The sequence below is a fragment of the Podarcis raffonei genome, chromosome 1 (genome assembly GCF_027172205.1).
Source record: "Podarcis raffonei isolate rPodRaf1 chromosome 1, rPodRaf1.pri, whole genome shotgun sequence".
NCBI lineage: Eukaryota > Metazoa > Chordata > Lepidosauria > Squamata > Lacertidae > Podarcis > Podarcis raffonei.
The window spans coordinates 2,150,333-2,165,444 of record NC_070602.1 but is presented as its reverse complement, the minus strand read 5'-3'; the positions used below and the strand labels follow the sequence as shown (position 1 = coordinate 2,165,444).

At 47.7% G+C, this 15,112-nt stretch overlaps 1 protein-coding gene across 2 annotated transcripts in view; it reads left to right on the top strand.

Moving 5' to 3' along the window:
* The window catches only part of MDGA2 (MAM domain containing glycosylphosphatidylinositol anchor 2), a 396,877-nt gene that overhangs the window by 264,746 nt on the left and 117,019 nt on the right, over positions 1-15,112 (top strand). For both annotated transcript variants that reach the window (XM_053382658.1, XM_053382753.1), the window contains exon 8: positions 7,954-8,247. In XM_053382658.1, coding sequence (XP_053238633.1) covers positions 7,954-8,247 — 294 coding nt within the window. The remainder of the gene's footprint in view (positions 1-7,953; positions 8,248-15,112) is intronic.

Here is a 15,112-nt window from a genome sequence, read left to right as displayed (position 1 = left end):
ACAGTGAAGAGCCCCAAAGCTCATGTCTGGCTCAATCGTTAGCAGAATCCAGGAGTGGTATGTTTTTGAAGCTTCCCCAACATAAGAGTTTCTTAACCCCCAAACGTCTCCTCCCCTCTCTGTGCCTCAAACTACTGTGAGTCATTTTGGACTCACAGCTGTCCATGGAGGCGCAGGTCAATTCTGTGTCCAGGGTGGCTGTCTACCAGCTCCATCTGGTACGCAGGCTGAGACCCTCCCTGCCTGTGGACTGTCTCACCACAGTGGTGCATCCTCTGGTTATCTCCCGCTTGGACCACTGCAATGCACTCTACGTGGGGCTACCTTTGAAGGTGACCCGGAAACTGCAATGAATCCAGAATGCGGCAGCTAGACTGGTGACTGGGAGTGTTCGCCGGGACCACATAACACTGGTCCTGAGAGATCTGCATTGGCTCCCAGTATGTTTCTGAGCACAATTCAAAGTGTTGGTGCTGACCTTTAAAGCCCTAAACGGCCTCAGTCCTGTATACCTGAAGGAGCGTCTCCACCCCCATCATTCAGCCCGGACACTGAGGTCTAGCTCCAAGGGCCTTCTGGTGGTTCCCTCGCTGCGAAAAGCCAAGTTACAGGGAACCAGGCAGAGGGCCTTCTCGGTAGTGGCGCCCACCCTGTGGAACACCCTCCCTTCAGATGTGAAGGAAATAAGCAGCTATCTTATCTTTAAAAGACATCTGAAGGCAGTTTTTAATACTTAATGCTGTACTGTTTTTAACACTTGATTGGGAGCCACCCAGAGTGGCTGGGGAAACTCAGCCTGATGGGTGGGGTATAAATAATAAATTATTATTATTATGTGTGCAGGATAGCGATGGCAAGGGCATGTTTCCCTCCTTCAGGTGGGTGGGCAGTGAATGGAGACCAGCGGCACGGTTGTCACAGAGCCTTGAGACTCCGTTTTGTTTCCAGGAATGATGGGCAACCTTTGCCCCACCACTCATTTCAACAGGGGCAAATATCAAAGGAGCTAATTTGGGCTGGGATTCATCACTGGCTCACCTCTTCATTGCTAAAACCATGCCCAAGGTGACTTACAACATGAACAGATTTGCAGAGTTACAAAAAATATATATAACCCTAGCTAGTTATGAGCTAGGTGGACCAGTGGGTCTGGTTCCGTATGAGGCCAGACCCTCTAAGTATCCCAATTTCCGATGCCTGCAATTACAGAAGACATCCCAGTTTCTGACTGGATCCTGGAATGTCCCACGTTCTCTCCACTGGAGAAATGGTGGAGAGGGTGGAATAGGACACCCCTGTATTCATTGGAGAAAAGTCGGATGGGGTGGAATAGGACGTCCCTATTTTCACTGGAGAAATGTTGAAGGGTATGTATGGCCACCTACTGTATTGATATGGATCCCAATCCTGTGAATAGAATGCATTCTGCAAATTAAGCACCTCGGCGTAGGCCCCAATTCAGCCTAATTTAGTCTGCTTATTACTTAAGGCTCAGAGCACCAGAGGAGAGGAAGAAAGAGCTCATGAAGCTTTAGATTTGATTTCTGAGAAAGATTAACATTTTGGGAGGGTGACCAAGGAGGTGTCAGGGAAGAAGAGGAGGTGAGTTTTCAGCTGAGGACTGAAAGGCAAGAGGCGCTCCCATTGTTTGATGCTTTTGTAAAGCCAAACACCCTGACCTGTAAAGCAGACATTGTGTCCTGCGAATGAGTGTCTCTCCACAGTCTCCTGGTCCTTTGTGGTATGAGTAACACGTCTCCTGGGACGACTTCGAGGAAGTCAGGCTGCTGACTCACCAGAAGGAGAAGGGGGGGTTGGACAATGAGGGGGGCAGAGATTCAGTCGCAGTCGGAGGCAGCAATGCCAGTTACAGGAGGGAGGAGTTGCCCTTGTGCTTGGATCCTGGCCACTGGCCTGATCCTGCAGGGATCTTCCTGGGTTCTTATTTCCAGGGGTTGGGCTAGATGGCCCTTCCAACTCGACAATTCATGATGCTGATAGTAAGACAACAGAACTGGCGTCCTACGGGAGGCAGTGATGGTTACCAACTTGGATGGCCTGAACAGAGGACTGGACAGATTCATGGAGGACAAGGCTATTGATAAGTACTAGGCATCGTAGCTATTTTGCGCCTCCACACTTGGAGGCAGCAATGATTCTGAACACCAGTTGCTGGAAACCAGAAGAAGGGAGAGTGTGACATGCCAGCCCAATCTCTGGGCGGTGAGGGACTCCAGGAGTTTCTGCGCTTACCCAGGAGTTAGTTTCCTTGGAATGAAGGTCAGCGGAGACTGTGGTGTCTTTAGGCTATGTTGATTTAATGGCACATAGATACATCCTGAGCATAGGATGGAGGAGCTCACAACATTGACACTCCAATGGGTGTCAGTGGACTTCTTCATTAGCTGCAGTTTTGGACCCAGCACAGAGCAAGCGGGATGTCAGGTGCTGGCTGGACGAAGAGGAGGGGTGGGAGGCACCAACCAGGGAAGAAGACTCAGGCAAGGAAGACTCAGAGCCTAGGCAGTGGTGGTGGGACACTGAGGACAGGCCGGAGGATGAAGGTGGGGGACAGGAGGGTTGGAAGCTGAAGAAGCGACCTGCTGGAGTGAGAGAGAAGAGCTAGAGCAGAAAGCAATGCAGACTCAGGATATGAAGCAGAGAAGGAGGGGCCCCTTGTCTCCAAGGTCACAGAGAGCCTTGCATGTAGCAGAACGGTGGGCACGGTGGCCCCACCCCAACTTAGTTTAAGGCTGCTTGGGAGACATCTGGCTGGGGAGGAGACTTAGTGGGAAGCAGAAGGCAGAGAGCTTCAGTCCTGGCAACTGTTTCAAGGGGACCAGTCCTTTTTTATAGGCACTGCTGCCTGGTATGCTGTTTTCTTGAAGGAAGAGCCAACCATTCTTCTTGTCTACATCTTGAGTGCTGACCTGCATCTAGACCAGCTAACAGCAGGGTACAGTGCTCTGAGAATTGAAAGGAACTCAGGGCATCATCCAGGCTGACCCCGCCCCTCAAGCTCATTACAGGCACACACACACAATATGTCAGGCCCTGGAAAGGTGGGCATTTGCCCCCAACATCCTCGCTGGCCAGCCTATCAGTTCTGGTGGGCCTGCGGGCGAGAGAATCCCCACCCTTCCTCTAGGATTTAAAATCAATATAAGACAGAATGTGAGCAATGTTCATGGATCCTAAAGTAACTTTGCTCAGGGTTGCCAACATCCTTCTTTCCTTTAGCACAACACAGCTGCTCATAACTCACAGCAAGACCCAAATGTTGAAGTGTAGTGTGAATACAGGTCTTATTGGATGTCCATGGCATGATGGATGGGCGGCGGACACGGCTGTGTTGTGACCGTCTCGCCAGGTTGCCGCCGGGCCGTTCCACACAGTGGCGTATTTCTTCTCCAGCAGAAAGTAACCGATGCATTATTGTTAGTTGTGATGGATTCATTTGGAAGAGGGATTGGAGATATCAGAAGCATCCATCAGAAGGTCGGACCTGAAAGCTCTCCATAACTTCCTCGGGCAGTGATGGATGGGCGATGATGGATGGAGAAAGGGCTGAGAGGAAGAAAGCCTTGAGGTAGAACCAATCTCCTTGGGTGTCCTCTTAGTCATCAACACCGTCTAGAGGGCAGGACTTGATCACAATCGCACAGCAAACTCCAAGTGCATGTGAAGGTCATTGAGAGTTACTCATCGCTGTTTGGACTTGCAGGGATAGCAAAGAGATATTTAGAAACATTTCCATAATGTCCAACAATTCACACACACATATACCGTGTATATATATCAAATCCCAAGTAGTGCTAAGTCACTGCATGAGTGGAATGAATTCTGCTTCTGCAGTGGGACTTCCACCTCTCCCCACATGCCCCCAAATCTGTTCTGCACATTCCTCTATGACTCCCCAGGTGTATTTAAAATCACAGAATCATAGAATTGTTGAGTTGGAAGGAACCCCAAGGGCCATTCAGTCCAACCCCCTGAAATGCAGGAATCTCAGCTCAAGATTCCCTGACAAATGGCAACCTTTTTAAAGACCTCCAGTGAAGGAGAGTCCACCACCTTCCAATGGCTCCTTTCCACTGCCAAACGGCTCTTACTGTCAGAAAGTTCTTCCTAATGTTTAGTTGGACTCTCCTTCCTTGTCATGTGAATCCATTGGTTCAGGTCCTATTCTCCAGAGCAGGAGAAAGCAAGCTTGCTCCATCTTCCATGGGGCAGCCCTTCAGATATATGAAGAAGGCTTTCCCATTGTCTTTCGGTCTCTTCTTCTTCTTCCAAACTCCTGTTCCTCTACAATTCCATGATGATGTGATGAGGCAGCAGCCCTCTCCTGACTTCTGGGTGTTTTTAATGTTTTTAATATACTGTATGGCTGTTTGTTTTCTGGAAGTTGTTTTGTAAGCCTCTTGGAGTTGACTTGGCAAAAGCCTACAAGATCTCCCTACTCCACACATGCCCACTCGATTGCTTCAATTGGCAGGATTGGCAGTTGCCACGTGGTACCAGTTCCGCATTAGCAAGAAGCTGATCGTTTAGTGAGACAGCATGTACTCTGTGGAACTCCCTGCCTATTGAGATGAAGCAGGCACCTTCATGGTGCTTTTTTCAATGCATTCCTTTTTAGACAAGCCTGCCCAGATTTTCTTGTTTTATCTTTTTGTAAACTGCTTTTGTTTACAATCAAGCGGTATATAAATTTTGTGAATTAAATAAACAAGTGATGATGATAATGATGATGATGATATCATCATCATCATCATCATCATCATCATCATCATCTGACTTTCAAGCTGCTTCTCCCATCCTTTCCTCCTCTTCAACTAGGTAAAAGTAAAAAGAGGGAACTTGGGTGGCGCTGTACTCTAAACCACTGAGCGTCTTGGGCTTGCCGATCAGAAGGTCGGCGGTTTGAATCCCAGTGACGGGGTGAGCTCTCGTTGCTCAGTCCCAACTCCTGCCAACTTAGCAGTTCGAAAGCACACCAGTGCAAGTAGATAAATAGGTACTGCTCCAGCGGGGAGGTAAACACCGTTTCCGTGCGCTCTGGCACTCGTCACGGTCCTCTGTGTGCCAGAAGTGGTTTAGTCTTGCTGGCCACATGACCTGGAAAGCTGTCTGTGGACAAACGCCAGCTCCCTCGGCCTGAAAGTGAGATGAACTCCACATCCCATAGTCGCCTTAACCGTCCAGGGGTCCTTTACCTTTACCTTTACCTTCAACTAGGGTAACCTTGCCAAAAGTTAGGGCACAGGCTGGTTGCTGCAGAACATCCATCAGGATTCCTGTTCTGAGTCATTTCTTTAAGCATCTGGAGAAGTTGGTTCTTTCTCTGCCCCCCCCTTTTTATCGTGCAGGGTGAGTCACAGTTGGAAACTGTGTTAAGCTCTTTGAGCAAGGAAGTGGCGGGTCGGGGTGGCCTCTCCTCCTTTTGACTGACCTTTTTATCTGCAAAATGCACTTACTAATTGAATGTCACACTCTCAAGAGACCAAAGGGAGCCTGTTCTTCCCAGTGCTTTTGCTCCCTTCCCCGGATGAACCTGGCGGGGAAGGAGAGAACCAACCTTCTCTTCATTCCGAAAGCAACCGCTGGAGTATTTTGTTACCTTTAAATAAATGTGTCCGTTGCAATCATGACAAGAGTAAATTCCTAGGCTGCAATTAAAAACGGCAAGCCTTACTCAGAGCAATAATAATAATAATAATAATAATAATAATAATAATAATAATAATAATAATTTATTCCCCAGCCACTCTGGGCGGCTTCCAACAAAACAGTACAATACAATAACCTATTAAACTTTAAAAGCTTCCCTAAACAGGGCTGCCTTCAGATGTCTTCTAAAAGTTTGGTAGTTATTTTTCTCTTTGACATCTGATGGGAGGGCGTTCCACAGGGCGGGCGCCACTACTGAGAAGGCCCTCTGCCTGGTTCCTTGTAACTTGGCTTCTCGCAGGGAGGGAACCGCCAGAAGGCCCTCGGAGCTGGACCTCAGTGTCCGGGCAGAACAATGGGGATGGAGACGCTCCTTCAGGTATACTGGACCGAGGCCGTTTAGGGCTTTCAAGGTCAGCACCAACACTTTGAATTGTGCTCAGAAACGTACTTGGAACCAGGGAGACCGGTGTTATATGGTCTCGGCGGCCGCCCCCAGTCACCAGTCTGGCTGCCGCATTCTGGATTAGTTGTAATTTCTGGGTCACCTTCAAAGGTAGCCCCACATAGAGTGCATTGCAGTAGTCCAAGCAGGAGATAACCAGAGCATGCACCATTCTGGTGAGACAGTGTGTGGGCAGGGAGGGTCTCATTCTGTGCACTAGATGGTGCTGGTAGACAACTGCCCTGGACACAGAATAGACCTGCGCCTCCATGAACAGCTGTGAGTCCAGAATGACTCCCAGGCTGCGCACCTGGTCCTTCAGGGGCACAGTGACCCCATTCAGGACCAGGGAATCCTCCACACCCGCCCGCCTCCTGTCCCCCCAAAACAGTACTTCTGTCTTGTCAGGATTCAACCTCAATCTGTTAGCCGCCATCCATCCTCCAACCGTCCATCCATCCTCCAATCATTTCTAAAACTTTTTAAACACCTTTCAATATTATTGTGCCTGCAAAACAAATACCCGTTTTAATGGAAAAGTAAGTTATTATTTTTCCACTTCTTTTTATCTACTTCTTGTGGGACATGTTTAATAGGTAGGAGAGGATATATTAATGGCAATTTATCCCTCCAGGTGCCAACGTGTGTGGGCTGAACATACACTGAGAAGAGTTTAAAGTCTGATCCTTAGCGGAAAAATGGAAAGCCTATAGGAGCAGGTTGCGAATTAAGTCCAGCTGAGAAGCAAGCTGCCTCCCCCTCTTCTTCCCCTGCTTAACAAAGATGCAGACAACAGGCTGAGAAGTAGTTTAAAATATGATTTATTTACTCATAGTCCTGCATTTGTTCTCAGCAGCAACAGCAGTGAAATAAATGAAGGGAAAATCTTTACTGCATAAACAGACCTGAGGCGTGTGCTTGAGATGGAACAGTAGGATCCATGTCTGCTCCCATCGCTGGTCATAGAGAAAGAGAGCGGAAAGGAACAGGAAATACTTCTTTGATTCTTCCTGCTCAAGAGAGGAGGGGAAATGACATCACGCAGAGCCCTCTCTACCAATTACATTTCTATGGTCTGAGTCTCTGCCCATCAGCAATACAGCTCTGTGGCCTTAACCCCTTCTTATGCTAACTAGCAAGAATATGCACTGTTAGATTTGGCTGCTAATTTCCCACACTTCTGGTGCTGTGAGCAGCAGACATTGAGGGAGATGGACTGCACAGTGGTTGGTCTACTGCAAGGGGGAGTTTTCCCCTCTTTGTCCTGCTTCATGTGAAATTCTCAAAAGCCCAGATAATTTCTGTACAATGGCATCTTTCTTGGGTGTTATGTTCTGGGGATGGTGCGGATATGCAAAAATGCATATATTCAAACGGCCTCCTTGGAACTGCCCCCATATATGCATTCATGCCTTCTGGAGCTGGTGCGCCAACCAGGCTATACCCCCGCTCCACAACTAAAAGTTCTCTGCTTTGTTTATTGGGCAAGACTCTGTGATGCTCTCACGGGATCTCACAGGGCCATCCAGCTATCCACAAGACCATCCCTAGCCTAGCAAGCAAGGCAGAGAGATTAAAATCTTTTTGCATGGGCTCCACTTGGGTCACCCGGTGCAAAAGAGTCCCCCCCCTGCATTTAATTTGCACAGTTTCACAGTTTCAACCATTATATATATATATATATATATATATATATATATATATGCTGTAAATCCTGACAGACAGAGCAATCCTATGCTTGCATCATATGCAGAGAACTTCCAAGTACTAATCCTCCCTTTTTTGCCCCCCCTCTTTCCTCCCTTTTCTCTCTCCCACCCCTTTGCCCCCATTTGAAGTTCCACCCAACCTGACTGTCCCACAAGAAAAGTCGCCCTTGGTGACCAGGGAAGGAGACACAGTTGAGCTGCAGTGCCAGGTGACTGGGAAGCCCAAGCCGATCATCCTCTGGTCCAGGGCGGACAAGGAGGTCCCCATGCCCGATGGAACTATGCAGATGGAGAGCTACGATGGGATCCTGAGGATCGTCAACGTCTCGAGGGAGATGACGGGGACTTACAGGTGTCAGACCAGCCAGTACAATGGATTTAACGTCAAGCCAAGGGAAGCCCTGGTGCAGCTCATAGTGCAGTGTAAGTCCACACCCTCCCCTGCCCCCCGGTTTTGTAAAAATGAGTCTGGATTGCGTTTCTGGGCCAGGTCTTGTCTCTGGAACCATCCGCTGTTGGTGCTAAGCGCCCGAGGTTTTCCTGAGCTCCACAGAGTCTTGGGGGTAGGTTTGGGAACCTGCTTCATGATACAGTTTTGTGTGAGAGTTTTGTGGCTTCTCCTTTGTTGTCAGGGGTTCAGCTTTACCCAACAACGATGTCTTGGGTAAATCAGTATTGTTGCATGTACCCCAATCTCCCAGTGGAGAGGGACTCTGGGGGTTCCAGGCAGTTACCTGGGCTCTGTTTCCTTGGAGTGAAGATCACCAGCGACTGCAATGTCTTTGGGATGTGTGGTTTTATTTACACATAAACACAACCTGAGCATAGGATCTTGCTTCGCCATTAGTCACAGTTTTGGATCCAGCACAGAGCAAGCAAGTCTGTTTCTCCAGCTTCCAGCCTTCTTCTGCTTCAGTTCATACACACACCTCTCTGGCTCTTGTTCTCCTACCTAGTTTTACAGAAGTGTAGTGCCTCGTATTTTTTCTTCTTCTTCCATGTAACATTTTTACAAATCCGTTTCATTTGTTGAGGCATTAGGGGGAGAAGAAAAAAGAAAGAAAAAAGAAAGGGGGTGGAGAGAGGGAAGATGGATGGGGGTGGGGTCGGGTGGCGGTGTTTCTATTATGTTTAATGTATGTAGAGTTTGGTGTCAGCGTTGCTTGTGTTGTTCACTTGTGTTCCTTTGGTGGTGAGAGAGGTTGGGGTTGGCCTAGGGTGTGATTGTTTGCTTGTGATTGGCTGTGGTGATCTTTGTTTTCGTGTGTGAGTGAGGTGTGTGTGTGTTTTGGATCAGGTTAGCCATATTGATTTGTATGCTGTTGGTGGATTATTGTCATTGTCCTGTTGGGCTGTGTATGTGATAAAGGGGAGCCATACCGGGGTGAAGGCGTCTTCTTCTGTTTGTCCCCGTGTCAGTTTCAGTTTATTAGTTAATTTTTCTAGTAGGGCTGTTTCCCATACTATTTGGTACCATTGGTCCATGCTTACTCCTGACAGGTCTCTCCAGTGTCCGGTTATGGTGTTTCTGGCTGCTGAGAGCAGGTGGGCTATGAGTTCTTTGTGGTGTAAATGGGCATTGTTGTCTTGGAAGATGTTTAGTAGGGCCAATTCTGGGGTGATGTCTATTACTTGCTTAGTTATTTTACATATTTCTTGTATGGCTGTTGTCCAGAATAGTTGAATTTTGGGACACTCCCACCACATGTCGTTGTTTTGCAAAGAAACATGTCTGGTAATTTGGTAGGAGTTGAACCCTTTATTTAGATTCTAACCCTCACTGGGTGCAGGACCCCAAGCATCGGAAGTAAGTTGGGGCATCCTTCAAACTGGCCCCACAAACTCACAACTGTATTGTGTAGTTGGCCCAAGGCAAGCCAAAAGAGGTGGCTTTGGGTATCTTGGAGAACAGAAGGTGATGGTCACCTTTGACAATGCGATGGGTGTTCTTAACCCTTGTATGATTGGGGAAAGCTCTTTAGTAACGAAATATTGAGTTCAAAACATACCCCTCTCCCAAGTCACAGTGTGGTATTGTTGTTGTTTAAAAGATACATTGGATACATTGCATTGCAGGAGATTTCACTATATGACCATTTCGGTCTCTTCCAACTCTACAGTTTAGTGGTTTTGTGATCCAGTTTAGTGTAATAAAATTCTAGAGATGTCACCTTCTTAGTCTGTTGTGCCTTTCACAGCTTTATAGTGACAACTTTTGTGGATCGGATCCTGTTTTGCTTAAGATGGGTTTGTTCCATAAGGCAGGATAAATTGAGGTGTTTTTTTTCTTCTTTTCCAGAAGCTTTAGCTCATAGAATCATTGAATTGAAAGGGACCCAGAAAATCATCTAGTTCAACCCCATGCAATGCAGGATTATGCAGGTGCCCCTTACAGGGATCAAACTTGCAACCTTGACATTGTCAGCCCCATGCTCTACTCAACTGAGCTATTTGCCTCCATCCAATATTATTTAGAGGGATATCTGCTGCTTGCAGGGGTTTGGGTGATGGTCTCTACAGAGTCCGGCTCTGGGGGGTCTTTGACTGCTGATCACTCTTCATGTCTAAACAGAAGGAACTGGAAGTTTCAATGGCTCCTTAAAGGCCTTTGGAAGGTGCCACACTGACACCATTTTTTTAATATTGCATTATGGGGATGCGGGTGGCGCTGTGGGTAAAAGCCTCAGCGCCTAGGGCTTGCCGATCGAAAGGTCGGCGGTTCGAATCCCCGCGGCGGGGTGCGCTCCCGTTGCTCGGTCCCAGCGCCTGCGAACCTAGCAGTTCGAAAGCACCCCCAGGTGCAAGTAGATAAATAGGGACCGCTTACTGGCGGGAAGGTAAACGGCGTTTACGTGTGCTGCGCTGGCTCGCCAGATGCAGCTTGTCACGCTGGCCACGTGACCCGGAAGTGTCTTCGGACAGCGCTGGCCCCCGGCCTCTTAAGTGAGATGGGCGCACAACCCTAGAGTCTGGCAAGACTGGCCCGTACGGGCAGGGGTACCTTTACCTTTATGGGGATAATATGTTTAGATTCTTGGTCTGGCGCTGCACTTTTTTCTCTCAGGGTGAGGAAAATGGCTTTCTATAGAATCCCAGTCACCTGCTTTTAGCGTGGCAATCAGAGAAAAAGAATCAAAGTAAAGATTATGAAATCTGGCTGCTATTATGTGAAAGAATGTGGAGGTGTTACATGGGGAGGGTTTTTTGCTCAGTGAGGAGGTGTGCTTGCATGACTGAGTTCAGGGTTATTTCTGAACGCAGATGAGGATCCTGCAGAACACCTTATTAAGGCACTCCATTTCTTTTTTGGGAAGCAATTATGTAAGATTCGGTCTGCGATGACTCTGTGGTGGGCTATAAATAGAATGCGGTATCTTATCTTAGAATGCCATAATTGGTTTCTTGTAAAACGTGTGAGTCTATATAAGATGAGAGGGCGTTTCTTCCCCTCCAAATGCAAAGACAGAAGTTGCAGTCTCTGGCTTTGCCAAGACTTCTGTGCACGCACGTATTTCTGAAGTTTTACATTTGCAACTTTCTTATTAATTTTTATTTTTATTTTTGCAAGTCACCATTTTGCAGCGGCTACATTGTGCCCGGAGATCACAGCACAAAAAAATCACAGTGCTGTGGTTTTTGCAGTCTCACCTAGATACATTTGGGGAGAGTTGCAGTTTCACCGTTTCCCATGTGTTCAGGTGGCTATCGGAAACCTGTTAAGAAGCAAGGATTGCTACACCGCAGGTTCAGCCTGAAAATGATGGCAAGTTGCACGCATTAAAATTCCAAATTTTAATTTTGAATTTTAGAAATTATCGCAGTTAAACTAAATAAGAACATCTGAATAAGAAGAGCCTGCAGAATCATAGAATCATAGAAGAGTTGGAAGAGACCACAAGGGCCATCGAGTCCAACCCCCTGCCAAGCAGGAAACACCATCAGAGCACTCCTGACATATGGTTGTCAAGCCTCTGCTTAAAGACCTCCAAAGAAGGAGACTCCACCACACTCCTTGGCAGCAAATGCCACTGTCGAACAGCTCTTACTGTCAGGAAGTTCTTCCTAATGTTTAGGTGGAATCTTCTTTCCTGCAGTTTGGAACCATTGCTCCGTGTCCGCTTCTCTGGAGCAGCAGAAAACAACCTTTCTCCCTCCTCTATGTGACATCCTTTTCTATATTTGAACATGGCTATCATATCACCCCTTAACCTCCTCTTCTCCAGGCTAAACATGCCCAGCTCCCTTAGCCGTTCCTCATAAGGCATCGTTTCCAGGCCTTTGACCATTTTGGTTGCCCTCCTCTGGACACGTTCCAGTTTGTCAGTGTCCTTCTTGAACTGTGGTGCCCAGAACTGGACACAGTACTCCAGGTGAGGTCTGACCAGAGCAGAATACAGTGGCACTATTACTTCCCTTGATCTAGATGCTATACTCCTATTGATGCAGCCCAGAATTGCATTGGCTTTTTTAGCTGCCGTGTCACACTGTTGGCTCATGTCAAGTTTGTGGTCAACCAAGACTCCTAGATCCTTTTCACATGTACTGCTCTCAAGCCAGGTATCACCCATCTTGTATTTGTGCCTCTCATTTTTTTTGCCCAAGTGCAATACTTTACATTTCTCCCTGTTAAAATTCATCTTGTTTGTTTTGGCCCAGTTCTCTAATCTGTCAAGGTCGTTTTGAAGTGTGATCCTGTCCTCTGGGGTGTTAGCCACCCCTCCCAGTTTGGTGTCATCTGCAAATTTGATCAGGATGCCCTTGAGTCCATCATCCAAGTCGTTGATAAAGATGTTGAATAAGACCGGGCTCAAGACAGAACCCTGTGGCACCCCACTCTAGTCCAGCAACCTGTTCTCTCAGTGGCCAACCAGATGGCTGGGGGGGGGACCAGCGAGCAGGATCCAAGCACAAGAGCAATTGTCTCCTCCTCTGGCTCACAGCATCTCATATACAGAATTGCTGCTACCTTGACTGTGGAGGCAGAGCTTGGCCATCCTGGCTAGGAGCCATCGACAACCCTCTCCTCTTCCATGTAATTGTCCAGTCCTCTTTTCATAATAATAATTAAAAGAGCCAGTGTGGTGTAGTGGCTAAGAGCAGTGGACTCATAATGTGGTGAACCTGGTTTGCTTCCCCGCTCCTCCACATGCAGCTGCTGGGTGACCTTGGGCCAGTCACACTTCTCTGAAGTCTCTCAGCCCCACTCACCTCACAGAGGGAGGAAGGGAAAGGAGATTGTGAGCCACTTTGAGACTCCTTCGGGTAGTGATAAAGCGGGATATGAAATCCAAACTCTTCTTCTTCTTCTATTCATTGCTGCTTCCTGTGGGAGGGAGTTCCACAGATAAACTACGCACTGCGTGGTGAAGTCCTTCCTTTTCCCTGTCCTGAATCTCCCAATATTCAGCTGCATTGGAGAGAGGAGAACTTCTGTCTCCCCACTTTCTCCATGCCATGCATAATTTTAGAAACGTCTATCATGTCCCCCCTTACTTGCCATTTCTCTAAACTAAAAACCCCCAGCGCTGCAACCCTTCTTTGCAGAAGAGGCACTCCATCCAGTTAAGCATTTGGGTGGCCCGTTTCCAAGCCTTTTTCGACTCTACAATGTCTCTTTTGAGCTTAAGTGCTGCATTCCGGTGTAATATGTAGCTTGGCCCTAAGACTCTCATGAAATTGGCAAAAATAGTACATTCCTGTTGGAGGCGTAGCCATTCGTGTTATTTGTTCCAGTTGCTGCTATTAAACAGCCACTTTACACATGGCTGGAAGGATGGATTTGTGTGTGTGTGTGTGTGTGTGTGTGTGTGTGTGCGTGTGTGCAAATTGAGCAATTTACTTCATCATCACCCTCTTTCCTCTGCAAAGTGATCTTGTTTAATGGCTGAAAATTGGAGCTTTTACAGAAGCAAGTGCCTACACACACACACACACACACACACACACACGATCTAGAAAGTAAAGAAAATGTCTGAAAATTAAAGACATTAATGACTGACAAATTCACTGCAGCAGCAGGAGCTTTCATAGACAAGAGTGGACTTGCTTTTCCCTGATACCACCTTTTTCAAGATTGGAAAATCATAAAACTGCAGAGCTGGAAGTGCCATCTGGTCCAGCCTCCCACAGTGCAGGAATCACAACATGGGCACCCTCTGCTGAAATCTCTCTAACCCCCCCCCCAACGAATAATGGCCCTAAATTCTCACCATCCTCACTAAGCAGATCATCAACCCTGTATTCCCTTCTTTCCTGGGAGATGTGAAGGGACCACGCCAAAGGTAACAGTAATAATAGTGTTATTTGCAAAAGCTTGTGCTGCAATAATGATCTTGCTGCTTTTCAAAGGATGCTGGATTCACGCAGCCTATGTATTCCTGGTCTGGGGTCACACTTGTGCTCCATGCAACATGGTTATACTGTGGAACTCCCTGCCACAGAAGGCGGCGATGACAACCAACTTGGATGGCTTCAAAAGTTGTTGTTTGTTGTTTGTTGTTTAGTTGTTTAGTCATGTCCGCTTCTTCATGACCCCCTGGACCAGAGCACGCCAGGCCCTCCTGTCTTCCACTGCCTCCTGCAGTTTGGTCAAACTCATGCTGGTAGCTTCGAGAACACTGTCCCACCATCTCATCCTCTGTCATCCCCTTCTCCCTGTGCCCTCCATCTTTCCCAACATCAGGGTCTTTTCCAGGGAGTCTTCTCTTCTCATGAGGTGGCCAAAGTCTTGGAGCCTCAGCTTCAGGATCTGTCCTTCCAGTGAGCACTCAGGGCTGATTTCCTTAAGAATGGATAGGTTGGATCTTCTTGCAGTCCATGGGACTCTCCAGAGTCTCCTCCAGCACCAGAATTCAAAAGCATCCATTCTTTGGTGATCAGCCTTCTTGATGGTCCAGCTCTCACTTCCATAGAGGACTAACAATGGCTTCTAGCCATGGGGACTCTCCAGAGTTGGAGGCGCCAATGCTTCTGAGTGACGCTTACTGGAAAGCGAGGGAGAGCTCTTGTGTTTGAATCCTGCTTGCTGGTTTCCCTTTGGGATTATCTGTTGGCCACTGTGAGAACAGGATGCTGGACTAGACGGGCCCTTGGCTTGACCCAGCAAGGCTCTTACTGTGTTCTTATGTGGGAAGCTTCCACCTTAAACACGCTGAACACAATCTCCTGGGATTGTTCTCCCACCCAAGACCCACTGAAATTAATGGGGCCTGGGCAAAACTGGGGTAAGGCTGTTGCACAGATTCCATTCATTCTTGTGGTCTGGGTGGGTGTGCAGGAGATATTTCCA